Source organism: Mytilus galloprovincialis, chromosome 13 (genome assembly GCF_965363235.1).
Source record: "Mytilus galloprovincialis chromosome 13, xbMytGall1.hap1.1, whole genome shotgun sequence".
Lineage (NCBI taxonomy): Eukaryota > Metazoa > Mollusca > Bivalvia > Mytilida > Mytilidae > Mytilus > Mytilus galloprovincialis.
This window is the reverse complement of record NC_134850.1, coordinates 37,177,333-37,204,906: the sequence shown is the minus strand read 5'-3', so window position 1 is coordinate 37,204,906 and position 27,574 is coordinate 37,177,333. Positions and strand designations below refer to the sequence as shown.

Below are 27,574 nucleotides of genomic sequence, written 5' to 3'. Positions count from 1 at the left end.
CTTATAGTTTCTAAGAAAACTAAACATTGACCAATGAACCAGGAAAATGAGACTACGGTCAGATGAACCATGCCATTTGGACATGTACACCTAACAATCATTCTATACACCAAATATAGAAGACCTAATGCATACAGTAAAACAAACCAGCCCAAAACACAAAAAACTATAACCACTGATGAACCATGAAATGAGCTCAAGGTCAGATGACACCTGCCATGTACACCTTACAATCCTTCCGTACATGAAATATACTAGACCTATTGCTTATAGTACCTGAGATATGGATTTAACCACCAAAACTTAACCTTGTTTACTGATCCATGAAATGAGATTGAGGTCAAGTGAAATAACTGTGTGACGGGCATGAGGACCTTAAAAGGTACGCACATACAAAATATAGTTATCCTATTACTCATAACAAGAAAGTAACTAAGATTACAAAACTTGTTTTCAAGTAGCCACTGAGCCATGCAAATGAGACATACGGAAACTTCGTCACATAAGGCATCTATATATACAAAATATGAAGCATCAAGGTCTTCCACCTTCTTAAATATAAAGCTGTTAAGAAGTAAGTTTGCACCGCCGCTCCAAGATCACTATCCCTATGTCGAGCTTTCTGTGACAAAAGTCACAGACGCGACAAAAATGTAGTTTTGGATATATCATAAAGTTGAAAATTACTGCTGTTCATATATGCGATATCGAGATCCACTACAAGAGAATGAATATTAACAAACTGTGCACCTGGTACAATATCAAAATCTGTATCTTCTTATTCGTTATCACAATTTTAATATAACTCATCTAACTGACTAAATATTAAATACAAAAAATATCTTTTCAGGTATGATATACTTATTGCTTAATAAACAAAATAAATGATAAATATTGTTGATTTTGTGGATACTTATTCAAGAGTAAGAATATAATTTGCCTCTGATTATTATGTCCATGACGTACAATGGCATATTTTGGCGCAATATTATTTCTAATATATTGAAAACAACACGTTATTAATTTCTTGCGTCCGAAGCGCTTTTCTGGATTTACCTTTATCAGGAATGCTCAAAGCCAAACATTTGAAATCCGAAGATGTATTATTACCGAAACCGTCTAAAATCGATAAAACAAAGCCAGTAATTTATTACAATTCATCTACAATAATCCGGTCGTCATGCATGTTCTTGCTGTGAAGGCACAAATGTTTGTATAAATGATTGATCTAGAAATTGTTGATTCTATGTGATTGGATTGTGAAATTATTAATAATTTTTTTCTCAAAGCATGTAGAGAGTGATGATTTGAAGTCTAACTGATAACTTTTAATGTTTTATGTTTTCATAGATGCTGTTTTATTCATCAATTTAGTGAACTTCTCAACAACATGTTATTGTTCTTTGGAACTGTATAATAGTACTAAGGTAAGTTAGAATAGCAGAATACTTAACAAAGGTACCAGGATTATAATTTAGTACGCCAGACGAGCGTTACGTCTACAAAAGACCCAACGAAACTCATATCAAAATATTTATTATGTCAAACAAGTAAAAAGTTGAAGAGCATTGAGGATCCAAAATTCGAAAAAGTTGTGTCAAATTCGGCTACGGTAATATATATTCCTGGGATAAGAAAATCCTTAGTTTTTCTAAAAATTCAAAGAATTACGAAAGAAAAATGTAATCAATAAAGCCGCGGTCACACCTTACTGAATAGCACGAACGGACGCATAACGGATGAAAATAAAAGTTGTCCGTTGACAAAATTGTGATCCGTTGGGAGTCCGTTGATGTACTGAACGAATAAAACGGACGTGTAACGGATGAATAACGGACACACAACGGATATGCAACGTACGAGAAACGGACACGTACCGGACAGAACGGATGTCGAACGTACATCCAACGGACGAGTAACGCATAAAAGGGTCACCTAACGGAAGCGTACCGGATCAAACGGATGAACAAGATATATGGAAAAATCAAAGGCGACAATAAAAATACATGTTAATCGCATAAATATTCGAAATGTTTCTGTGTAACTGGTTTTGGTTTGTTCTTCAAAATTCCGCCAAAGGGCAGTGTTTGGCCTGAATAAAAGCTTGCTTGATTGTGAAGATGTGCCTAAATTCTAAGATTGATTATAAATAATAAGAATTCATGAACCTTAAGAAATATTACATACCAATAACTGGTATTTCTGACGCGAAATTTTCAATTGGCGTTTATCCGTTTCAGATCCGCTCATCATCCGCTTTATTCGTTATACGTCCGATAGAAGTCCGTTTCTCGTCCGTTCAACATCCGTTTTATCCGTTAAACATCAGGTAGAAGTCCGTTGGTGAATGTATCTTCCAGACCTCCAACGGATGTTTAACGGACACATAACGGATACAAAACGGAAACGAAACGGACGAGTACCGTACAAAACGGACGACTAACGGACCGTTCAACGGACATTTTATCCGTTGGACGTCCGTTCAAAGTTTTGAACATGCTCAAAACTTTCCACCGGACAGAACGGACGTCGACGGATAAAACGGACGCTTAACGGACATACAACGGATATGGACGGACGTCTAACGGACATGAAGGGATTGAAAAAAAAAGTTATCCGTTAGGCATCCATTCGAGCTATCCGTTAAGGTGCGACCGAGGCTTAAGAAACAGTGTGTAAGTAATTGAAACTACATTAATTGGCTGTACATAATCGGAGATATTATACATTTGAATACTTAACAATAAGTATATAGAAAAACACTAAATATTTTCGTGTGACAGAAACGTTTTCCTGGAGTTAGAGTCATCTGAATCGCTAGTACCCAATCATTTTAAAGGTAGTGATGCATACGTGGTATAGTAGATATTATGTCATTATAATACAAATACGAGTAATTAAGATTCATAAAAGTTTGGCTTATTAACTATATGTATTTTGATCTGAGAGCCCCTGCCGAGTCTAATGTAGACGAAACGAGCGTCTGGCGTATTTAGTTATAATCCTGGTACCTTTGGTAACTATTAGAAACTGTGTGTTTCAATAGCGTGGGCTAAGATATGTATGCTGTAAAATAATTAGTCATGAAACAAGTGACTTTGTTTATGTAATTTTATATAAGTTTGATTTGTGGATCGGATATAGTTTAAATAGAGTGTTTCAGGAAATACCCCTTGAGAAATAACTACATGTTTGCATGTTTACAGCAGCTGCTTATATTACATAAATTGTTGATCATCTGTTACAAGTATGAACTACAAAGTAAAGCAGTTTACCTTCGAGTTATACATGTAATACAACAACTGAACAAACTTGTCGGTATCATTGAATATTTCAAAGTGTTCCTGGAATATATCTATTTTTGAATTAAAAACTGTAAAAACAGTACGCTTGATCGTGAAGGTAAGATGTGTATGTTATGGATTCTGTTAAAGTCTATATATGTATTCTTTGTCGATATCGTGGTATTCCATTTACTAATTCCATATCAAAGATAAAGGTGTGATAAGACTACTTTTTCACCAGGGATGGGCACGATTACCGGCAAATGTAATCGATTAATAATCGATTACATGAAGGATTTTTGTGCAATCGATTAATAATCGATTACTCAAATTTTAGTATGTAATCGATTACAATCGATTACTTTATCAAAAGTAATTACATTACTTTTCGATTACTGTCAATTACATGCTCAACATTTCACCAAAAAAATAACATGTATAAACACAATTATATTGCTCAACATTTGTATAGTGGAAATTATAAAGAACTTACCAAATGCATCATTTAAAGCATTGTTTCTAAATTGTAAGTTAATAGCTGTTTTTTAAAATCATATCTCTTAATGAAGATTAGAAATATTTAAAAAATCTTGAAATTTTTACTTTCAACATAAATGAAAGATGTCATTGAATTGCAACAATCACTTATTCATAACTAATTGTTTTTCATAAATTTTGCTTTCTTACTGACTTCAGTTAGCTTTTTTGTTTTTTACTCTTTAAAAAAAATATTTTAGCATAGTTAATTATAATGTTTAAGGAAATATAAAAATAATAGTAGAATAATTAATCAGTTCAGCTAATTTTTAAGATCAAAATTTATTTTTATAATGACATGCATAATTTAAACCTTTTGTTTGGATAACCACCCTAATTACAGATTATTTAACTGCCACTGGAGTACAATCTATAACCTGGGGCTAAATACTGTAAATTTCATTCTTAATTAGACATAAGATAATTGAAATAAAAACAAGCTTTGTTTGTTATTGATTAGAAGACTTTGATCATCTAATTAGGAAAGGCAAGAATATTGTCAAGATTTGTTGACTTCTCCCCATAAAATTATATACAAAATATATTTATAGTGTAAAAGGGATACATGTATCTATTTCTAAAAAGAATTGCAATGCATTGCCATTGGTTCATTAATGTTAAAAGGATTTTTTATTCTTTTTTAATTCAATCTATATACATGTATATCATAACATTTAAGAAATCAACTGATTATCTATTCTAAGCTTTAATTTCAACTCTAACTGAAAATGATGTTTTCAGGAAATATAACGCAAATAAACTTATCACTTTTAAAAATGTAGTGAAGAACTTAACGAAAGACAGACACATTTCTTATTTAAGACCTCTTTTATTATTTCTAATCTATTTTATTATTTAATATTAAAGCTCTTGGCTTCAATTATTGACAAGCACATACATCCATTTGTTTTAAAAAGCTAGATATAAAGTAAATTTAGGTAGGGGGTCTGGTTGCTCATAATGCAGCTTGAGACAATAGATAGCTTTACTCTCAAGTATTGTTGATGTATAATATTTTATTTGTACTTCAAAGTGATAACATACATATTTTCCTCTGAAATAGGTTGTTTTTCATCAAACTATTTTACTAAAGTAATCGAAATGTAATCGAAAAGTAATCGATGATTACACCCAATTTTTTGATGTAATCGATTAAATTACGATTACATGTAATCGAAAATGTCTTCGATCACAGATTACTGTCGATTACTTGAAAAAATGTAATCAATTACAATCGATTACGATTACAGATTACGATTACCCCATCCCTGTTTTTCACCCCTTTGAATTCGAGAATAAAAAAAGTATAATAATATCAAATAACATTCTTTGAACGATCCGAAGACATCAATTTTCAGTTTTTAATTTTTAACTCTTGTCTTGTATATATTCGTAAATGGGCTTCCAAACTTCCATATTTAAGTGCAACTCTGCATCAACAAAAAAACTAGCCTCGATTCGAGATCTTGTCATTTATGTAAACATGGAAAAAAGTATTGCAACACCAAATTGAAATTAAAATTAAAAACACTCTTTGTGTTTATGTGATATATTTTTTTGGAATAGAACTAGATAAACATTATTTATATATCACTTGAGTTTTATCAATATATCGACTCGATAAGTTCAGATACTCTAATCGTAAACAATAAAACAGATGTGTTTTCAACACTTTAAATAACCAAGTTTTTAAAGTTATTTGATTGACACCTTGTAATTGGTCATCCACAACTCATAACTGCAGCAAGATGGTAGATAATTAGCACGAGAGAAGCAGGTATGTCGCTGTGACATTTGCACGTATTGTTGGTCATCACCATTCCACTTTAAGTCGTTTTTGAGAAAAACATTCAGGCAACAAACGGTATAAAAGACCTTCCGAGATCAAGAAGACCCCATATAACATCTGCTAGGGAAAACCACGCTAAATGATGGTTGGTTAGAAGGAAACACATTGCAAACAATAAAATCCTAAATAGAGAGTGATGAAAATACAGTAGCCTTTAAACAAGAATTGTTCGAGATCGGCTCAAAGCTACTGGTTATCGTGCGATAAGACCATTTCGGGTACCTTTACCAACGAACAGACACACAGTTGCCCGTATCCAATATAGTGCACAGCTCGCAAAAGTTGGAAATTAACATCGTGTTCCAATGGAATTCGGTTTATCTTCCTTGGCCCGATCGTAGTCCGAATTTGAACCATATCGAGTATACATGGGACACTATGGGGCGCTAAGTGCACGAAAGAACACCCAGTTTAAACACGTCATGAAATTATCAATACCCTTTGCCAGGAATGGTTGCTGCTACCTTAGCAACAAATTAGTCGACTTATGGCAGGAATCACAAGACGTTAATGTGCGGTTATCCGTTTGAATGTTGGCTGCGCACAAAGTACTTATTCTTTCGCGTGTAACGATCAACCATGATGTGAGCAATCATTTGAAGATCAATTTTGATTTGAAATGCCTGACATTGTAAAGTTCGACCTCAGTAAAAGTTTTGAAATGCATTTTTTTGTACAAAAAACACTTCATTTTGTTATAAAAATTTTGGTTAGTAAAACAAATTAAAATTTCATACATTTTTTGTTCGTTTTAATGCCAATGTAATTTTTACTACGTTTCCATATTATTTTACAAATATTTTATCATATTCCATTCAAAATAAGAGGCTGATTTTTCAAGTTTTTAAAAATCAAGGTGTTGCAATACTTTTTTCCATGTGTATATTAGAAATCTTTTAAATGACAATTTTTTTGGGTTAGGTCTTTTCGCATATCTTCTTTATTCAAATGGTATGTGTAAAACTACCACTGTAGGTCAAATATATCTATTTCAACAGTGTTTAACACCAAAGTGACATCATAAGTGTCTTTCTGCACTAATGTGTCAAGGTTTATATATTAAAGTATTTCAAAAAGGTTTATATATTTCCTTCTTTTTTTACTATATTTTTGCAACAACATGACTCGTAAATTTCTCCTTTTGTTGCTTACTAGTACAAATGCATATATTTTAGAATTTAATGTTTTAGTTTTAACCAAAACAAACACACTTATTAAGTAGTATCTTCATTTTGTTGCAACTATTTCATATCAATATTGCATCGTTATTTATAAAACATAAATAATTTCTACGATATTGTTAAATTTGATATTTGCTTAATTATAAAGATATATACCTGTGTTACCATGTGAACGTTTCGATATACAAAATCAAATCTGAAGATTTATTTATAATACAAAAGACCAGAAAGTGTGAAATGATTACCAATAAGCCAACTACCTATCGCACATTAAGTCTATGCAACCATTGGTTATCATGTTTCTTCAAGAAACCTATACTGTATAGTCAGTTATAAAAAAATATCCAGAAATGACAAAATGTATATCCATTCATGATGAGAAAAACAACAACATGATTAATTGACAAAACAAAATCCGAAAAACAAATATAAAAAGTAGTAACCAATTACAAACAACGAATTACATTTTAAAAGGTTGATGTTCATAATTGGAAGTTTACTGACTGTACTGACATGAAAAGTATTTGATGTGATCATTTTCTGAGAGATTATTGAGCTTGACATGTGACAATCATACAATCAAAACAATGATATGTGTGTGTCTTCATAGATTACATTTCACAGATTCGAGCAATTGTTTTCAAATTCTCAATACTCTTCAACTTGTGAACACCTTTGCAGCCTTTAATTCAGAGTCTAATCTAGGATTTTTAATTGGAGAAGTGAATTTTCCTTTCATGGGAGAGTGGTCAATTTCTTGGGGAAGTGAAATTCCATTACAGCATCCATATGTTGGCTTTTGTATTTATAATGTCTATTTAGTTCACGCATCGTTGTAAATATAACGGAATTTGACACTGTCGTACAAAGTGAGAGGTTTAGCGCTATATAACAAGATTCAATCCACCATTTTCTTCATTTGAAAATGTATGTACAAAGTCAGGAATATGACAGTTATTCTCCATTCTTTTAGATGTGTTTTTTCATTTGATTTTGCCATGTGATTGACGACTTTCCGATTTAATTTTCCTCGAAGTTTTGTATTTTTGTAATTTTACTTTTGCATAGTGATTTAGTGATCATCATTAAGGGAGAATTGTCTTATTTGTGCAATAAAAAATATACAAGTTTGCAGTATTTTATATAATATTTGAATAAAATGTTTTATTTGGGAATGCTTAATTAAAAGGTGTATACAATGTTGTTGGTATTTATATTTCATTCAACCTTAAGTGCTGTTTAAGGGGCTCGCGGGTCAAAAAAAATCTCAATATCTCAAAAATAAGAGAAAACACAAACGACTCAACGTTAAAATGCAACACACACAGAAACGAACAATATTATAACAATGGCCATCTTCGCACTTTAATGGCAAAGTTAAATATAACATTGAAATGACAACATAATATTACAGGACTACAATACAAATAAATAGGAGAACACATTAGACAAAGAAAAACATGATGAATAGATAACAAAAGGCATCAGGTTTAAAATTCAATACGCCAAAAACGCGTCTTGTCCACACAAGACTCACCAGTGACGCCCAGATATCAAAGTTTGAAAGTGAAAAAAGTACAGAGTTGTACAGCACTGAAGATCAAAAGTTGAAAAGGTTTTGCCAAATACGGCATTGTTTGTATGCCTGGGATAAGAACATTCTTATTATATAGAACAATTCATGCTATTGCAAACAGTAAATTTTATCAAATGAATATGAAAGAGATATACATAACGAAACTGAAGTATTAACTAAATACAGAAAACTGAACCCGAGTACATAACGCCCAGATATAAAAGATCGACAGTGAAAAAAGTACAAAGTTGTACAGCACTGAAGATCAAAAGTTGAAAAGGTTTTGCCAAATACGGCATTGTTTTTATGCCCGGGATAAGAACACCATTATTATATAGAACGATTCATGCTATTGCAAACAGTAAATTTTAACAAATGAATATGAAAGATATATACATAATGAAACTGTAGTATAAACTTATTACAGAAAACTAAACCCGAATACATGATGCTAAGTTCAATACAGCATAGACACACCCGAATCAGTCCAGGCGTCAACGCAATAAAAAAAATGACGTCACATACGATGGCGAAAAGGCAAACGTTACGCCACATATGAATTTATGAAATTTAGAAACAACATGACGTCACACATGGAAAACTATAATTTAAAAGTGAGATAGAATTAGGATTGCTTTAAGATTATATTAGAACTAAATACTGATAATTCATTAAAACAAAATGCATATTGCAATACATATCAATAGCAATTAACTGTAATATATATGTGTCCAGTTTGTTATGAATCCAACTTCAAACGTAATTAATCGTACACAATTAAATATAATTAATAAAGGCGGTGATTAATTTTTCTATCCGTAACACCCAAATATAATAAAAAGACGTCAACACATTTGACAAAATCCGATGAGAATTACAGATATAACATTAAACATGTAAACTAAATACATGAATTTGGGATAAACAAGTACAGAAACACGTCTTATTTAAGATGATGCGTGAACTAAAAAGACATGATAGATAAAATAGTCAAAATATGGGTACAACAGTCATCATCGTGTAACATTTATAATACAAATCATGCGATGGGTTTTTCAAATTAAAACAAAATTATAATAAAAACAAATATAGGTTACCGATGAATTAAAAAAGATATTTCAATTTTAATTCCAAAATATGGATCAAAGGGAGATAATTTGGAGCTTTTTCAATGATATCTCCATTTTAAAAGTCATCTGAGGCCAATACTGGTTGATTTTTTTAATGATTTTTGTACCATATGACAAAATAACAACTACTTAAGCTTATAAATAAAACTTGCAATGAAAAACAAATGTTTGATTTTTTTCTGAAATTTGTAGACCCTCGAGCCTCCCTATCTGGAATTAAAGTAATAAGCATGGCCATGCATTAATCCCATGTGCGTCTGCTTTATTTATTTTTTTAATCATAAAATCTAGAAACATATTATTCCCAGTTTATGTGATGACTTTTAGATAACTGGGTAGTTTATTGTTAATCATCATATGTCTGATGTCATAACTTTATTAAATATTGACTGACCAGGACATCATGTCAGCTGTATCTTGAGAATCACATCAAAGATTGAAAGCCTATATATATAAATGAAACTATTTATCAAACACTTTTTAATTAATCGATAAAGAGCTATAATTATCATTTTGTTATAAAATATATCTCTCTCGTTAGCAAATTGGAAGTGGAAAACCCATCACAAGCTGGCCATGTGTTGAACGTTTGCAATCAACTTATCCATTAGATGGCTTCCTACCTTTCATATTTCAAACTTTAATTAAAAAATATAAAACATATTTCGTTCATTCATATACATTACCTATCAAACAGTAAAATTGATCGTCCAAATAAATTAAAACAAAACAAATCAGCTGAGAGATTACGCAACATCCTCAGATGAAAATGATTATATATGAGTTTGCTTAATGCGGCACTGGTGAATTTAGGCGAATAACGATTCTGTTTAACTAAATAACATGCCTCGATCAATCATGTTCGGTTCATGTAAACTAGTGTGCTATGGATTCTGGAGAGGCTTCAAAACTTTTTTACTGGATGATTCCTAAAATATTAGATTATGAAACATTATTAGGGATAAACATATAATGAGTTATCAAAGGTACCATGTTACAATTTGATACGCCAGACGCGCGATTCGTCTACTTAAAACTCATCAGATCAAAAGAGTGAAAATGCGAACAACAAACAGTACATGTATAAAGTAAAAGAGCATTGAGGATCCACAATTCCAACAATTGCCTAGTATAAGAAAATCCTTAGTATTTCAAAAAAATAATACATATGCAAACAATTAATTTATAAAAATGAGCATATGATTGATATGCATGTCAACACCAAAAGGCTGATTACTGGGCTAGTGCTACACTCTGTGACGAAACGTCCGCCAGCAGTGGCATTGACCCAGTGGTGTTAATAGTTTATAAAGGTACCATGTCAACTTTGAATGGTGTTTAAATTTCTAAAAGTATGGTACCTTTGAAACTAATCAAATTGTTTCCCTTTTTCACAAGGGCTTTTGAAAGTTTACTATATGGTATTAACATCCTAATAACATAATGCTATATAGTCCAGTCGAATTGTGAAAAAATTGCTCAGAATGTGGTTAAAGCATCAAACTTTACAGAGTCTTAGTTGAGGTCATAACTAACATTTTTAGCTATGGACCCAATTTCGGTAATGAAAATGGCGGCTCTGGGCGGCCTTTTTGAAATCATGTCCAAAAAAATAATAAAAATAATTAGAAAAATATGAAAAACATATTTCTTGACCAATTTTGATAAACTTTCGTATTTCTTATGACAGAGAATGTCAACTGAGGACTATTGAAGCATTAAGTGGCCATCTTAAATGGTGGCCATCTTGAAAACGTAAATTTCCAATATAATATTATTCGCTATCCTAAATTGTTTTTTGAATTAAAAGTAAGTTTTATTTGCATTTACAACTAGTTTTGCTAATCATTTCTTTATGACTTTTAATATAGGATATATTCACCAAGTGCTCAAATATGCTATGCGTATATAAACACGGTTAACAAATAAATGTATGTAAAGAAATATGTAAATTCTTTTAATTGCAGTTAAGCATATATGGTTTAGTTACTTTTTTACCACCAAAAAATGTGTATATACATTATGAGTTATGACCACTGTATGTTGAAAAGGAAAACTGCGTAGCTAGTAAAATCACTGGAGCTGAAAAGAATTCCGTAACGCGAAGAGAGGACACGTAAGGATTTACGATGCCAGGAAAATACAAAAAGAGCAGACAAAGACATTTAAGCTAGTAATCAGTCATTTGTTGTAAGCATATAACTGTTCAAAGTTGATGAAGGACATGTAAAGGGAGAATCACAAGGCAAAAGGTACTACTAGTAATCCTTTCAAGGCAAAACTTAAGATCAAAATATATTTTGTCAGGAAAAACGAAAAAAGTCTAAGATGAGTCACGGATTGAAAAAAAAACCAGTAAAATAACCAGCTACAGTTGTGATGAATCAGCAAGAACAATGACTGCAGGGTGCTTTGTTTTTCTTTCTTTTTGATGAGGTATTTGACTACCATTCATCATGAAGCATCGACAATTATGATCGACAAAAGTGTACGTTACTGTTACTTGAACTACTAACAATTGTTCTTTTAGCCAGACTAAGTGCTGGAGATTGATATTTCAGGAGCAGATAACATGCTAAATGCTAAAACTGCACAATAAGACAATAAGACAGAATTCGAGACACAGAAAGAAAGTCAAGAATCTGTTATCCATGGAATGGGCCTCGCCAAAATGATAGAAAACAGTGACGGCTACAGTGTGGAATTGTTTTAATATTTGAAATTGATGATATCTGTAAATTGTACAGTAAAGGTTCTTAGTAAATATAAGTTGTTATGAAAGGAATGATTAATACAAAACTTCTAAAAATTGAAAACTAGCTGCTATAGATGGTATGCAAGCACACATGAATGGTTGCGTCTTTCTCTGGATTCTCAGCGAAAATGTTGGGGAAGTTCTGAAAAAGGCCATGTCTTTTAGTCGTGATGGTGAAGGCCTTTTCATAGTCAAAGTAACTAGAATAGTTTGAAGAGTTAGGCTTGCTACTATAAAAAGGTTTACAGGGACATTCAATGTAGGCTTTCAAAATGAATCAGTTCCACAATCTTTGAGACATCTTACTCTCTATCCGATGGCTGATAAGTTTCAGTTGTATCCTTTCGAATACGAGTTGCACAATTGAACTATTATAGCTGAGAAATGGTATGTTTGTCTGCCACTCAACGATATAACTGGACTGTGTCACGATGTTATGCCATCATGTATCATTTTTACTAAGAATTAATTTATCTTGCTTGTATGTTTGCTATGGCAGCTACATTCCAATTTTGTTAACAGTGTTGTATCAGTTCTTCCTTCCATGATAACTCCAAGTTGTTCCAGGCGTTAACTGTACAATTTAGCGTGATGTGCAAGCTTGGAGATAAGTACAATACCTCTTCCAGACCGTGTGCCATCAATGTATTTTATTATTTTGGAAAGCATAGCTCCAAGGATAAAAGATTCCTGGCTTTCTTTCTGTGTCATGTACTCTCTGATTTGCTATGTTGTCAAGTTTTATCAATCATCAAGCAGGATATTAGTGATTTGACATCTTCAGCTCTTACTTTGGCTAGGGGAATATGTCTTGTAGTACAGGTGCACAGTCATGCCCTATTTTTGTCGATTTCAAAATGTCGATGTATCATTGTGATCTTCAGATACATCACTACAGAAAAATACACTGCAGTCATTGATTGTGTTGATCCAGTACCACCTTACATTGTCTGGTTACTTATTGTTTTCTTTCAATTGGCAACTTATCTAGTATGTTTTCCCTTTTACTGATGAAATATTTTAAGATCTGAACATTTGTTTTACATAATTTGCGCCATTATGCCTTGTGATTCTGAAGTGCGTTTGCAGTTCCATAGCCCTCATTCAACTGTTTTGAATTGAGCGAAAGGAAAAGCATTTCAACACCCAACATCTTCATATGTTTGCATCAAAAGAGTGATTGCCAGCTCAAATGTCTATGTCTGTTCCATTTGTATCTGCTTGGCATTACTAACCCTTACATGTCCTCTCTTGCCGTTTCACACATTCCTTCCAGTCTAATTGTCCATAATGTTCTTCTGATATCTAACCCCAGGGTTGTCGAAATCTACAATTTTGATCTTTTCCAACAAAACTTTCGGTCATATACTATATCATATATACGTAATTTCTGTTTTAAAAAGTTACTTAGGCAAACATGTGACAACAATTCTGATACTGATATCTTTATTGTGTAAACATATGCATGCCTTATCTAACTTCTTTTTTTTAACGTCAATTGAAAACATTTGCGTAATTCATTGTAATTGATGTTCCTCTAGCATTACTTGCATGATATGTAATTCATTTTGTCTGCAATCAAGGTTTTTGAAAGGTTTTTTTAAATGAACAATATCAACAAAACAAATCATCCTTTAATCAGACAATTATTATAAACGACAGGTATACACATATTTTCTTGCTTTATTTGTACTTGCTAAATAAATTCTCCTGTTATTCTATGTTGAACAAGCGGTGGAACGAATATTGCTTTTAGAGTAATAGTTCATTTTATGACCCTCGTGGTCCGCGTTTTAATGCTGCTATACCCGATACACAACAGAAGAATAACTCGGGGAGGGGGTGTGCTCACCTTTTTTCCTGTTTATATAGCTCAAACAAATACATTTGTTTATCTTCGACAATGTATTTTTTTTATTTTTATCGAAAAATGACTACCTATTTTGGCTTAAAAAATCAAGATATTTCAAGATGGCCGCCATTCAATATGGTTAATATTTCCAAAACTTTTGTTCAGTTAGACAATTGAAATCGGCACTGTTGTTTTATTAAACAGGTTTCATGTCAATATCTTCTCTAATATCATTTTCATGGTGTTTTTTTTATTAATCTACAGAGATCAAACGGCCGCCATTTTAAAATGGCCGCCTCATCCACAAATTTCGTTTTTTAGAGTGGGGTCCACAGCTTAAAATGTTGTCCATGACATATACTACTACTATGCCAAATTTCATGCTTTTACTACAATCTGAGCAATTTTGTCAAAAATCTGCACAAATCGACTGGACTAATACGGTACTTGTAGGCGTTGATGATTTTATCCATTTTCCTTAAATGATAGTTGTCTTTTAGAATTATACCACATTTTTTAATTTTATAGCTTAGACTTATGAAGTTGTATGTGCATTGTTTGGCAACTATGTTTGCACTAACGTCAATCTAAAGCGTCCTGTTCAACCATTATGGAATTTCAATTTTCCTGACGTACAAGGTATTTACAGGGTATACAAACAAGTGATGCATTTTTTTTGTATTTTTGTTCTTAATTTTATTTCTATGATGACACATATCCCTGTTTGCTTTTATTCATAAGATGATATATCTTAAAATAGTTATCAAAGGTACCAGGATTATAATTCAGTACGCCAGACGCGCTTTTCGTCTACATAAGACTCATCAGTCACGCTCATATAGAAATATTAAAAAGCCAAACAAAAACAAAGTTAAAGAGCATTGAAGAGCATTACAAACATGTTATCTAGACAATACAAACTTTCCGTAACACCAGAATCAAAAAATAATGTAAACGATAACCCTGAATATTATTACAAATGATTGTTTTGTTTTCAAAATGTTTTACAGGTTCAAAGACATGGATTTTCTGCTTTTACTACTATTTATACTAGAGGTTCACTCGCTGAATATTTCGCATGTTATCGAAGTGTATACTAACATTTGTGGATCTAAACTTTGTGGTCGTTCTATACATGCTACACAATCGGATATAATCAAGAGGTTCAACATATCTGAATGCCCTCCTTGTTACTGTGACAAACAATGTTTTTCGCGGGAGAACTGTTGTCCCGATTTCTATTTTTCTTATCCCTTAAAATGCACAAACATAAACATTGTAGAAAAAAGTCCTTATAAAAACAGTACTTCAGTTCTAATGGTTGATACTTGTCCATCATTTGCCGACAACAAAACAATGTATATATGCGAAAAGAAGAACGACGAGCTAATAGATAAAATACAAAATTCACCGGTTACTTCTACAAGAAATAATTTGATTTATAGAAATATTTATTGTGCGTTGTGTCATAATGAAACTAAAGAAAATCTAATTAATTGGAAGCTGGAAATTAAATGTACCGATTTCGCAGATTTCAATTTCCTATCGTCATATGAAGAAATCCTTAATACTGTTAATGCCAAAAGATGTAATATCGGATTCCACACCGATATTCCAACACGTGATTTACCGATATGTAACTCAGTGGATGAAATACGAGTTCAAAAATGCAATATTACTGGAACATGGAAAAAGTATGATTCAGATATTCAAAAAGCGTGTGAGACATATAATCAGAAAAGTTTTCTCTTTTTCAAGAACATATTCTGTGTTATATGCAACCCTCCACGCAACCAAGATAATATTATTTCTCAATGTAACATAACCGGTCTATGGCGGCATAATGATTCAAATTTAGAACAAGCATGCAAAATGGGTATGTCATCTACAATCGTACTTCCGTTTAGAAATATTTATTGTTACATATGTAACAATGGTATAGTGAATCATGTGAATAATGACCTAGTGAATTTCGCTATGAGAAATAAATGTCAGTTATCAAGTCGACCACCAAAACCTGTAAATCCAGCGAGAAGGAAGGGTGTGGAAATAATGTTTAACAAAAGTAACGTTACTAGACGGTGGCACAGAATTGATCCAGATATCAAATATGTATGTGAAAATATGAACACTTCGACATTTTCTACAATTTTCTGTCTCATTTGGCACCCTAATCGTCATAATGAAACGTTAATTTCATCATGCAATATGACTTTGAAATCGTCGATGTATGATTTTAATACAATTGAACATCTTTGTTTAACTCTTCCTGCTATTGTGAATGTGGCACCGTATAAAAATGAGTTGTGTAGACAATATAATGAATATTCATATTTTTTTTCAAGTAGTCACATAATAACAACTCACAGATCACCACCAAATGGTTTGCCTTCATTCCGAGTCTTATTTACATTACAATTAACAAGTTATGAAAACAAATTAGACAGTTCAAATGAAAGCAGTTGTGATGATGTGTTTATCCAGGAAACGGTAAGAACTTTAAACTTCATTTCAATTTATTCAAAGTCGTAAATCAAATAAGAAAAGATACCAAGCGATTGGTGATTGTTTTCTTTACATATGGTTTGACTTTTTACTGTTTCATTCATTCTAAAATAATGGCATTAGATGTATGTTTCATTATAAAACTTTATTCTGGTTGGCTAACTGCACATCACGTGTGATTCCATAAGCAATTGCATCACTAAACTAAATTTATCATTCATGATAACGCGTGGTCCCACAATAAAGTGTACAGGTGAATTAAAATTTAAAAAAATGTAAAATTCATGTTTTTAAGATCATAGCTAAAATATTCCCGCGCTTCATTCTAAAAATGTGCTCACGGTCAACACTTTTACACCCAATGGAGTTCCAAAAAGAAGCATTCAGTTCTCAATTATTCAAATTTTAAAGTAAATTTGGATTTTATTAGATAAATACTTACCATCATAAATTCTGAGTGTAACCCCAATTGCGTCATAGGTCAGATGGAAAATCCCGACTAAAAATAAACGTACTCTCACTGGTCCGGACATATACCCCTGTTTGCCCATATTCTTCCATTCAATTTCCTCTAGACAGAAACATAAGGAAAGGGGATGAAGGGGAGGTGGGTGGGACCTATAATTTATGATGGTAAGTATTTATCTAATAAAATCCAAATTTACTTTAAAATTTGAATATTTTATAGCTATAAATACGTTACCATCATAAATTCTGAGTAACAGAATCTAACGTAAAGCTGAATCCCCTGTAACAGAAGAAACAGGAGGAAAGTTCAATCTTTGTGCTGAAACTATAGGTCCAAGAGAGTATTAACTCTCGGCAAAAGTAGCCATAGATTGGAGGTAGTGAGATATAAAAGAGTTCTCATTTCTCCAGAAACCTGCAGACAGTACCTCTTCTAAAGATGCACTGTTAAACAGAGCCCAGGATGTAGAGATACCCCTAACATCATGAGCTTTAACATTAAAACTATTTAAAAGTTCTGCCTTAGAAGAACCATAAGCTAAAGATATGCATTTGCATATCCAAGTAGAAATAGTTTTAACAGAAAGATCTGAGATTCCTTTTTTAAAATGGAATAAAGAGTCTTGAGTTAGAAACAGAACGTTAACTACACGTTCTTTCCAGATAAATAGAAAGGATTCTTACTGGACATAAAAGTACAGAAATAGAATCGCTAGGGAGTGCAGGAATCACAACTGGTTCTGCACCCTTATCTGGAATCTGATTCTTTGCCAAAAAAGCAGGATCCGTTAAAAGAGTAACAGAAGATTTATCCCTGTTAAATCGAAGGCAAGCATCAGAAATAGAGAAGGCATGGATTTCACTCCTTCTCCGTCCAGAAGCCAAAGCTAAAAGAAAACAGCATTTATAGGAAAGAAACCTTAAATCTATTGTTTCTGCTGGTTCAAAAGGAGGAAGTTTTAAAAAAGATAAAACTAGTCCAAGGTCCCACTTAGGAAATAAAGTTTTTTTGTCTTGGTCTTTCAAGACTAAAACTACGAACCAAAAGAGAAATATGCTCATTGATTCCAAAATCTGGGCCACCAGAAATATGAATAGTTCTTGAGATAGCTGATCTATATCCCTTAATAGTAGAGAGACATAATCCTTTGGATTCAAAAAGAAAAACTAGAAAGTCTGCTAATTGTTGTACAGTGACTTGGAAAGGATCAATTTCCCGCTCACTACACCAACCTGAGAAGATTGACCATTTTGCATCATAGACAATGTTAGTGGAGTCTCTGACAGACTTTGTGAGATGGTTGGTTGCTCCTTCAGAAAAACCTCTCTTTCTGAGGCTAACCCTGAGAGAAGCCAGGCGTGTAGATGAAGTTTTTCTGGATTTTGATAAAGAACCTTGCCCTTGATTTGAGACAGAAGGTCTGGTCTCAGAGGTAGAACTAGAGGACAAGCACATGATAGGCGCAGAAGGTCTGGAAACCAAGACTGTTTTGGCCATGCTGGAGCAATAACTATGATCTTGCAATTTTCCCCTGCTATTTTCTGAAGTACTGGGGAGAGAAACCTGAAAGGAGGGAAGGCGTACCCGAACATTCCTTTCCAAGATAGGCTCATTGCGTCTACCGCAAAAGATTTTGGATCTGGAACCGGAGACACAAATGTTAGAAGTTTGTGATTGAGACTGGTCGCAAACAGATCTATCTGAGGTGACCCCCAATGAAGAGTCACAGCTTTGAAAACTACTTGAAGTAGTTCCCACTCCGTGTTTACTGCAGCAAGGGATCTGGATAGAGTGTCGGCTAGAATATTGAGGTGCCCCGCAATATGTCTCACCACTAGATGAACCTGGAGTTGAAAACACAGAAGGAGAATGTCTCTGGCTATCTGATAAAGAGAAGGTGAATGAGTTCCTCCCTGATTCTTGAGATAAGCTACAACTGTTGTGTTGTCCGTGGCCAGAATGACAGACTGATTCTTTAGAGACATTTGGAAATGATTCAGTGCAAACAGAACTGCTTTCATTTCCAATACATTGATATGCTCTTCCAAAAGATCTGGACTCCAGACTCCCGAGATTGTAAGCCCCTCCAGATATGCTCCCCAACCGAGGGTGGAGGCATCTGTGAATAATGTTAGACTGGGAACTTGAGGGGACAGACATAGGCCCCTCATTACATTTTCCCGTACTTACCACCATTGAAGGTGTGGAAATAAAGGCTGAGTGATTGGAATCAATGCTTCCCATTCTTGTGAAGCTGCAATCCATAACTTGTGCAGATAAAACTGAAGCGGACGAATGTGAAGTCGTCCCAATGGAATTACATCTGCCAGAGAGTTCAATAGACCCAGAAGTTGCAAGAATTGACGTGCTGTGACTGATTGAACCGTCAGGAATAAATGTATTTTCTGACATAGTTTTGTAAATTTCTCCTCTGGTGGGAGGACTAGGCCTACACTGGTTAGGAAATGTTCTCCCAGGAAAACAAAGTCTTGAGACGGAATTATCTCTGACTTTTTCCAAGAGATAAGGAAGCCTAGGGACAGAAAACAATTGATGACCAAATCTGTCTGAAAGAGGGACGAAAGACACCAAAGGGACAGTCAAACTCGTAAATCTAAAACAAACTGACAACGCCATGGCTAAAAATGAAAAAGACAAACAGAAAAACAATAGTACACATGACACAACATAGAAAACTAAAGAATAAACAACACGAACCCCACCAAAAACTAGGGGTGATCTCAGGTGCTCCGGAAGGGTAAGCAGATCCTGCTCCACATGCGGCACCCGTCGTGTTGCTTATGTGATTACAAATCCGGTAAATAGTCTAATTCGGTAGGTCAAATTCATGAAAGGGAAGGGGATTGTAGTTACGACGTAAGGAACATATCCGATATCATTTGTGAAACGGTTATTCCATAACGGTCAACCAACTCGTGATGGCGTCCGTAAAATTTACGAAGGGATGATTTCAACTTCACCATTTGGAACTCTTGGTTTAATAGCTTCCTTGTGAGAAGTAACCCTCTATCAAGAAAATCATGATAGGACATGCAAGCACGGGAATATTGTATCAATTGGGAGATATATACCCCGTATGCAGGTGCTGCTGGAATGTTGCTACTTAGAAATGGAAACTTCACAATTGGAAAGCTGAAATCATCTCTTTTGTCGTAAAGTTTTGTCTTCAACCGACCCTCATTGTCAATTTCTAGATGTAAGTCAAGATATGAAGCCGACTTAACTGTGTCTGTAGTATTCTGAACCCTCAATTTGATTGGGCAAAATTCCTTGAGAAGGGAATCGTCCAGGTAGGAATGAATCTGAATAGACAGGGAATGTAGGTGAGCTATAGCTGCCTGCATGATTTTGGTAAAAGCCAAAGGGGCTGTAGACAGGCCAAAAGGGAGAGCCTTGAACTGGAAAACTTTGTTGTTCCAAACGAAGCGAAGGTATTTCCTGTAAGTTTGGGAAATGGGAATGTGGAAATACGCGTCTGAAAGATCCAGAGAAGTAGTCCACATTCCTGGAAGGATTGAAGCCCTGATGGATCTGTTTGTTTCCATTTTGAAGTGGCGAACAATAAGAAATTTGTTCAGAATAGATAGGTCTATGACCGGCCTCATTCCTCCAGTCTTCTTTGGAACCAGAAAAAGACGGGAATAAAATCCCGGAGACAGAGTTAAGATTGACACCTCCTCTATTGCAGCTTTTTGTAACATTGTGTCCACTTCTACTGATAGAAGTTGACACTTGACTGGGTCTTGAGTATGAGACAAACTTATTGGAACTGCAGACAGAGGAGGTGGGTTCTTGAACTGAAGTGTTAATCCCCCTCGAATTATTGACAGCACATAACAGTCTGAGGTAATTTTCTTCCACTGATTTAGGAAAAAACTTAACCTCCCCCCTACTGGTATTGATTTTTGAGAAACTTGTTGTAAATTTTCCCCTGTGGAAGCTAGGGGGCAAGAACCTAGGTACTAGACCCAGGTTTCTTGGAACCCTTAAAACCACCAGAAGGCTTACCTGAGCTTTTTCCTGAGTTATTGGGTTTGTTCTGCGGTTTGCCGTAGTTATTCTTCCGTTTCTTAGCAGAAGAAGGAGGACCACCTGAAGCAGAAGTACTAGTAGAACTAGATGTAGCATTAACCGACCTCTTGCCATTAGTAACTTGTACACTAACTTTGACTGGAGGAGGGTTTTTGCTGAGTTCCTCTTGAACCCGCTGTAAGGGTAAACCAAACATCTTGTCAGAAAGTGGAGATATCAGTAAAGAATCTTTCAAAGGCTCAGCGATAGAAATGTTTTCAAGAAACTCTGCTCTTTTAGATAGGGTGCAATTAGCAATAGAACCCATTAAAAGCAACTGAGATGAACCTAAAGCTTTATCCAGTTGAAGTAAGAAGGATCGTACTTCTGCTGGAACAACCGAATCTTCGCTGTTAAGCAAATGTCCGGTTGCAGCTAGAAAATGTTCGGCTGTGCCAAGAACTTGAGAAGCACTACGAAGGAGATTCTCAGTCTTTGACCAAACAGGTTGAGTGAGACGAAGACCATCTACTGGCTTTTTTCCCAATAAAGATGACATAGATTTGTCACAACTGGGAACAAGTCTACCCAGTGAAGAATCAAATATATCAAAATCCTTGTACTTAACCTGATCAGAAAAGGATGACATTCCAAATCCAGAGATATTGTTATTAGCAACCTTTTCACTAGCAGAATTAGCGCTACCTTCATTAATAAATTGTAAAGCAAAAGTCATATGGCCAGATTCGGGAAAAGAATTGTGAGAAGTCACAGTATCCTGAGAAATACCACAGGAAGCTTCAAAAGTTGAAGAAGGTTTCTTCGGCTTGGAAGGAGAGGCAAAAGGGATATGTGCTTCATCCCTCATCAAGGTATACACCTTATCCCTAAGATCCTTCAAGGAAGGAGGATCCTCAGTCTCCTTGGTGGGAGGTTGTTGAGCTGACTTCGAAGAAGGCTCAGGGGCCGTCTTCGATACCTTGGGAGAAGAAGAACTTTCAACATCCTCATCAGTGAGGAAAGCCCTTGCATGACTCCCAGGGGAAACAGAAAGCTCGTCATCCTCCCTCTCATCACATTCTACAGACTTAGCTGGAGAAGAAACTCTATTCTCCAGTAGAGTCATTCGACTGGATAGAGTACTAAATTCAGCCTTGAAAGACTCACCAAAGTCCAAAAGTAACTTCTGTAAACCATCCAAAGGTGATGCATGATCAGAAACCTGAGTACCATGAGAAGAACTAGAAGCTTGAGAGTCAGGTACGGTGGTAGAAGGAGCTACTGCAGGAGTCAAAGATACTGCTACGGGTAGAGCAGGAGCTAAAGGTGGTGCAGTAGCTACCCCAGAAGGGGGACCATAGAAATTGTCCCTATAAGGCCAAAAACCAGGTTGGTTTGGCATAAACCCACCATAAGGGTAAGACTGTGGCCAAGGTGGCTGAGACCATGAGGGTAAAGGTTGTCTGCCCGTGTTGGGAAGCATATACCCACAATAGGATAATTGGGGTCTAGAACCTGGCAAGTTCAAGCCCATAGCTGTACCTGGGACAGAACTAATAGTACCCGCTGAATTAACAGGCCTAGATAAAGTATGAGTCACCGAAGTTGACGTAGGTACCCCCCCCCCCCCCAAATGCATGGCCGAACCTTGTGAAAGGGTCGGATAGGTAGCATTACCAGACACCGTTGTCGAAACTCCGGTCAATGTACTGGTAGTTTGGGGGGGGGGACTTAAAGGTAGTGACCCATCTAAGAGATAGTCCGAACCAGGAATATTTACGTACGGACTATTCAAATTAAAGTCCATAATAAATTTTACTTTAGTTAAAAAAACACAAATAATTTGTTTAAAAATTTAAACAAAACAAGGGAATATATTTCCAATAAAATACACAATATATATGAAAAGCAATTAAGCTATTCAAAAAACTAAACACTTCTCTGTTGAATCTGTAAAACTTAATGTGCACGTGTGACCGATGTCGCAGATGGAAATTGAATGGAAGAATATGGGCAAACAGGGGTATATGTCCGGACCAGTGAGAGTACGTTTATTTTTAGTCGGGATTTTCCATCTGACCTATGACGCAATTGGGGTTACACTCAGAATTTATGATGGTAAATTATAACGTATTTATAGCTATAAAATGAGTGACGTCCACCTTATGTCATTATGGATTTGATTGTCCTTCTTTTAGAACCGCATTGAAAAATATGACTCGTTACAGGTATTATGTTTAATTACGATTATGCTGATTAGAAATAGGAAGATGTGGTGTTAGTGTCAATGAGACAACTCTCCATCCAAGTAACAATTTTAAAAGTAAACCATTATAGGTTAAAGTACGGCCTTCAACACGGAGCCTTGGCTCACACCGAACAACAAGCTATAAAGGGCCCCAAAATTACTAGTGTAAAACCATTCAAACGGGAAAACCAACGGTCTAATCTATATAAACAAAACGAGAAACGAAAAACACGTATATATTACATAAACAAACGACAACTACTGTACATCAGATTCCTGACTTAGGACAGGTGCAAACATTTGCAGCGGGATTAAACGTTTTAATGGATCCAAACCTTCTCCCTTTTTCTGAAACAATAGCATAACATCACAACATAGAAAACACACGATAAAATATCAATTGGCAGACTTAACTCAATAAAAAAAAAAATATCGCTCCTTCTTGATTTCATAGGATTCTGTTTCTTTCTTTCTAATCTTCATTCATGGAACCAAATGTATGGATAAATAAAAAGTGATACAGAAAGGTATTTAGGGACGACATCAAAAGTTCAATGAAGGATAAAAAACTTAATTCACATAGTTTTTTCACTGCAACCCACCACCACCACCCCAGCCCCTTCTGAACTTAATTTGGGAATAATTGATTAACCAAAAGGGATATATGTAAAAATCGATTTTAGATATACAAAACTTGCAGAATTTTACCCCCCCCCCCAACCCCCCACCCCATCCCAAACTATTTGATTTAAGTTTTTTTTTATCCTCCATCGATCTTTTGATGTCGTCCCTTATTCCATTGCATTACTAATGTGTTGGGATTCAGTGTTTCGTTTTCTGTGTAGCGTTTTGTGCACTTGTTTGTCTTTTCGCATTCCTTGGCCTTGTCAGTGTATCTCAACATATTTCAATTTTTCAATTATCATATGCATTGAGTCACTGAATCACCCGTTTGGTGTATTAAAATAAAGTATTCAATAAGAATAAAGAAGCTTCATCAGGTAAGACTGGTTTAACATTTAATAACTGAACAACGAAGAAGCATCTGTCGAAAACGTTCTAATAAAAATTAGCTTTATGTTATTTAGACATTTATTACTACCACTGGGTTGAAGCCTCTGCTGGTGGACTATTAGTCCCCGATGGTATCACCAGCCCAGTAGCCAGTACTTCGGTACTGGCATGAAAATACGGATTTTTTTGTGTTATTAAAATTTGCTGTTACTTAATGATAGAAATTATTATAAATTAAGGAATGTATCTCCCTCATGCAAAGCTCTGATTCCTTTCACGGATTTGGCTATACTTTTTGGACCTGTTGGATTATAGCTCTTCGTCTTTTATATAAGCTTTGGATTTCAAATATTTTGGCCACGAGCATCACTGAAGAGACATGTATTGTGAAAATGCGCATCTGGTGCAAGAAAATTGGTACCGTTAATTTTTTTAAGGGAGGCGCTGTATTCATATTGTTTAATTTCAGGGTGAATGTCGGAACCGAAAGTGCTATCCAGGTAGAATTTTGATTAATGACTCTTGTATTCCACTTCTCCCAACATCTACTAATCTTGGATATATATTAGCCGTCGGTATGAAAAGTATATTGACAGAAACGATAAACTCGACTCGTTTATTTTTACAATCCATTGATACGTTTTTTCAAATGCATCTTTATAGAAAATTGGAATTTAAAATGTACTCTTGCACCGAGTCATCACTTTTACTGACAGATTTAAGCTGCGGCACTGGAACAACATGGGAAAATGGTACTGAAATAATTCTTTTTGGTCAGCTTACTATTTTTATATCAGAATATGTCAATCGATCTTCTGTTGAAATAATCCTGCTACAAAATCTGAATACTCAATTCAATGTAACCCACGAAGGAGCTACATTTACTTTTCATACTTATCCAGTCAGTGAAGCGTTCAATACGTATAGTTTAATAAGGAAGAGTGGATTTACTAACAAATGTTTCAGGAAACAGACATATGCAAAGAGGTACCGTGAAGCTACTCCAGATTTATTTGTACATTCGCAGGTTACAAATCTTTTAACATGCAATCAGGTAGAATTAAAATCATCAGAATTTGAAATTGATAGACTCAGTATGAATCTTACGTTTTTGAAAAATGGATTACAGTTAACAGAAGATCGGTTTATCTTAACGCCATTTAAAACAGCAAGAGTATGCTTAGACACATTTGAACGGGTGATGTCCATACAGTCAGCACAGAAAGAGCAAATAGACTTTTGGGGAATAATTTTAAGAATATGTACGTTGATTTCTGTATTATGCTTGTTTGTTACATTCCAGACATATTGCTTGTTTCCTACGCTACGAACTGATCCAGGAAAAAATAATATGTGTCTGATATTTGCAATGTTCTGGGCACATACTATTTTACAGTTTGGGGTTTTCGAGACCGAATTGGAAATATTATGTAAAATAATAGGCATATTCTTACATTATTTTTGGTTAGTAACATTTGGATGCTTAAATATATGCTCTTACCATATGTACAAAGTGTTCACGAATAAAACAATCATCAGTTCCAATGAAAAATTGAACATTAAATTGTACATAGTATATTCGTATGGCATTCCAGCGATAATTGTGTGTTTGAATATTGTTATTAATACAATCATGGCAAACGATGGATCTGTTGGATACGGTGAATTGATGTGTTTTATAAGCCAACCAATTTCTATAATTGTTACATTTGTAATACCAGTTTCACTTGTGTGTGTCGCTAACATACTATTCTTTGTGTTTACTTCAGTTAAAATTGCAACTAGACCAAAGTTTCGAACCGAACATTCGACGAAAACAGATCGTGTGTATTTTACAGTGTACCTTAAATTATTTTCAATAACAGGAATATCCTGGGTTTTACAGATAATTGATTCGTTTTTAATGACTTCAGCTTTTTCCAACATAGTTTCAGTACTGAATGCCTTACAAGGAGTTTTTATTTTCATTTCTTTTACCTGCAATAATCGTGTGCTTACGCTGTACAAGACAATGTGTGGAGAAACAAGTCCACATCCAGGAAACAGTGGATCGCAATCAACACGTTTACCAATATGCCTTACAAATACCACTAATGAGTAAAGCATCACAGACTAAACACTAAAGAAGAACCAAACACTGCAATGACGAAATATGACGAAATCCAATTATTCACAAAGTTAAAAACTTTATTATTGAATAAATTTTAATAGTCATGTATCATGTGCAAGGAGAGATGACAGGTTTATATATCTGGTGCAACAAAATTGGTACCGTTGATTTTATACAAGTACAATTTACCTACTTTGCAACAGCAAGAGTTGACAAGCTGAAATGTCTCGCCTTCTTTACAAACCATTGATACTCTACTGATAGTCCTACATATAAAGCATTCCTACAACTATCACATAAACTAAACATGATTAAAAAAATGGGGTCAAGGTCAGATAAACCAAACGAGAAATACAATCAATGTCATGTACACCTGACAATCATTGCATAAACTCAATTTATTTGACATGTAGCTTTTGCTTAGAGTTTTTAAGATACAGAATTAACAAAACAAAATACACATTTATCAATGAAACATGAAAGTGAGGTCAAGGTCAGATGAACTAGGCTACGCAGACATGTACACCTTAAATTAATCTATGCATTAAATACAGTTGACCTTTTGCCTATAGAAGCTAAGAACCAAACTTAACCATGAAAACTTAACATTGACAAATGAACCACTAATACGAGGTCAAGGTCAGAGGATACCTGCAAGACAGACATATACAGCTTACAATCCTACAAAACATAAAATATAGTTGATCCATTGCTTGAAGTTTAAGAAAGAAAAAAAAACACAAAAACTTTACACTGCGCAATGAACCGTGAAAATGAGTGCAATGTCAAATAAAACATGCCAGACTTGTTTTCACGTCATAATATTTCAATACACAAAATATATTTAATCTATTGCATATAGTATTAGAAATAAAGCCAACAACTCAAAACTTAACTTTGACCACTGAACCATGAAAATGAGGTCAAGGTCAGATGACGCCTGTCAGCTATAGTGTCCCCATTACTTATAATGAGAAGATTTAACATTACAAAATATTCTTATCTTTTTTTAAAAGTAGTCCACAGAACCAT

At 34.4% G+C, this 27,574-nt stretch overlaps 1 protein-coding gene across 3 annotated transcripts; it reads left to right on the top strand.

Annotated features, from left to right (window-relative positions):
* Positions 1-3,228: 3,228 nt before the first annotated feature.
* LOC143056453 (uncharacterized) lies at positions 3,229-26,648 on the top strand. Of its 3 annotated transcripts, none has more exons than XM_076229532.1 (3): positions 3,229-3,402; positions 15,175-16,654; positions 24,902-26,648. In XM_076229532.1, the coding sequence occupies exons 2-3, from the start codon at positions 15,185-15,187 to the stop codon at positions 26,531-26,533; spliced, it is 3,102 nt and encodes a 1,033-aa protein (XP_076085647.1). In that variant the 5' UTR covers positions 3,229-3,402; positions 15,175-15,184; the 3' UTR covers positions 26,534-26,648. The 3 variants fall into 3 exon arrangements, with proteins under 3 accessions (XP_076085647.1, XP_076085649.1, XP_076085648.1); XM_076229533.1 differs by lacking the exon at positions 3,229-3,402 and adding an exon at positions 14,480-14,803; XM_076229534.1 differs by lacking the exon at positions 24,902-26,648 and having other exon boundaries at positions 15,175-16,758.
* The last annotated feature ends 926 nt before the right edge of the window (positions 26,649-27,574 follow it).

What these genes read in the sequence shown, in the direction of transcription:
- LOC143056453 (XM_076229532.1), top strand. Translation starts at nt 15,185, where the DNA reads ATGGATTTTCTGCTTTTACTACTATTTATACTAGAGGTTCACTCGCTG. An exon ending in ATGTGTTTATCCAGGAAACG is followed by an intron (nt 16,655 to 24,901) that starts GTAAGAACTTTA and finishes GTTTAATTTCAG; the next exon opens with GGTGAATGTCGGAACCGAAA.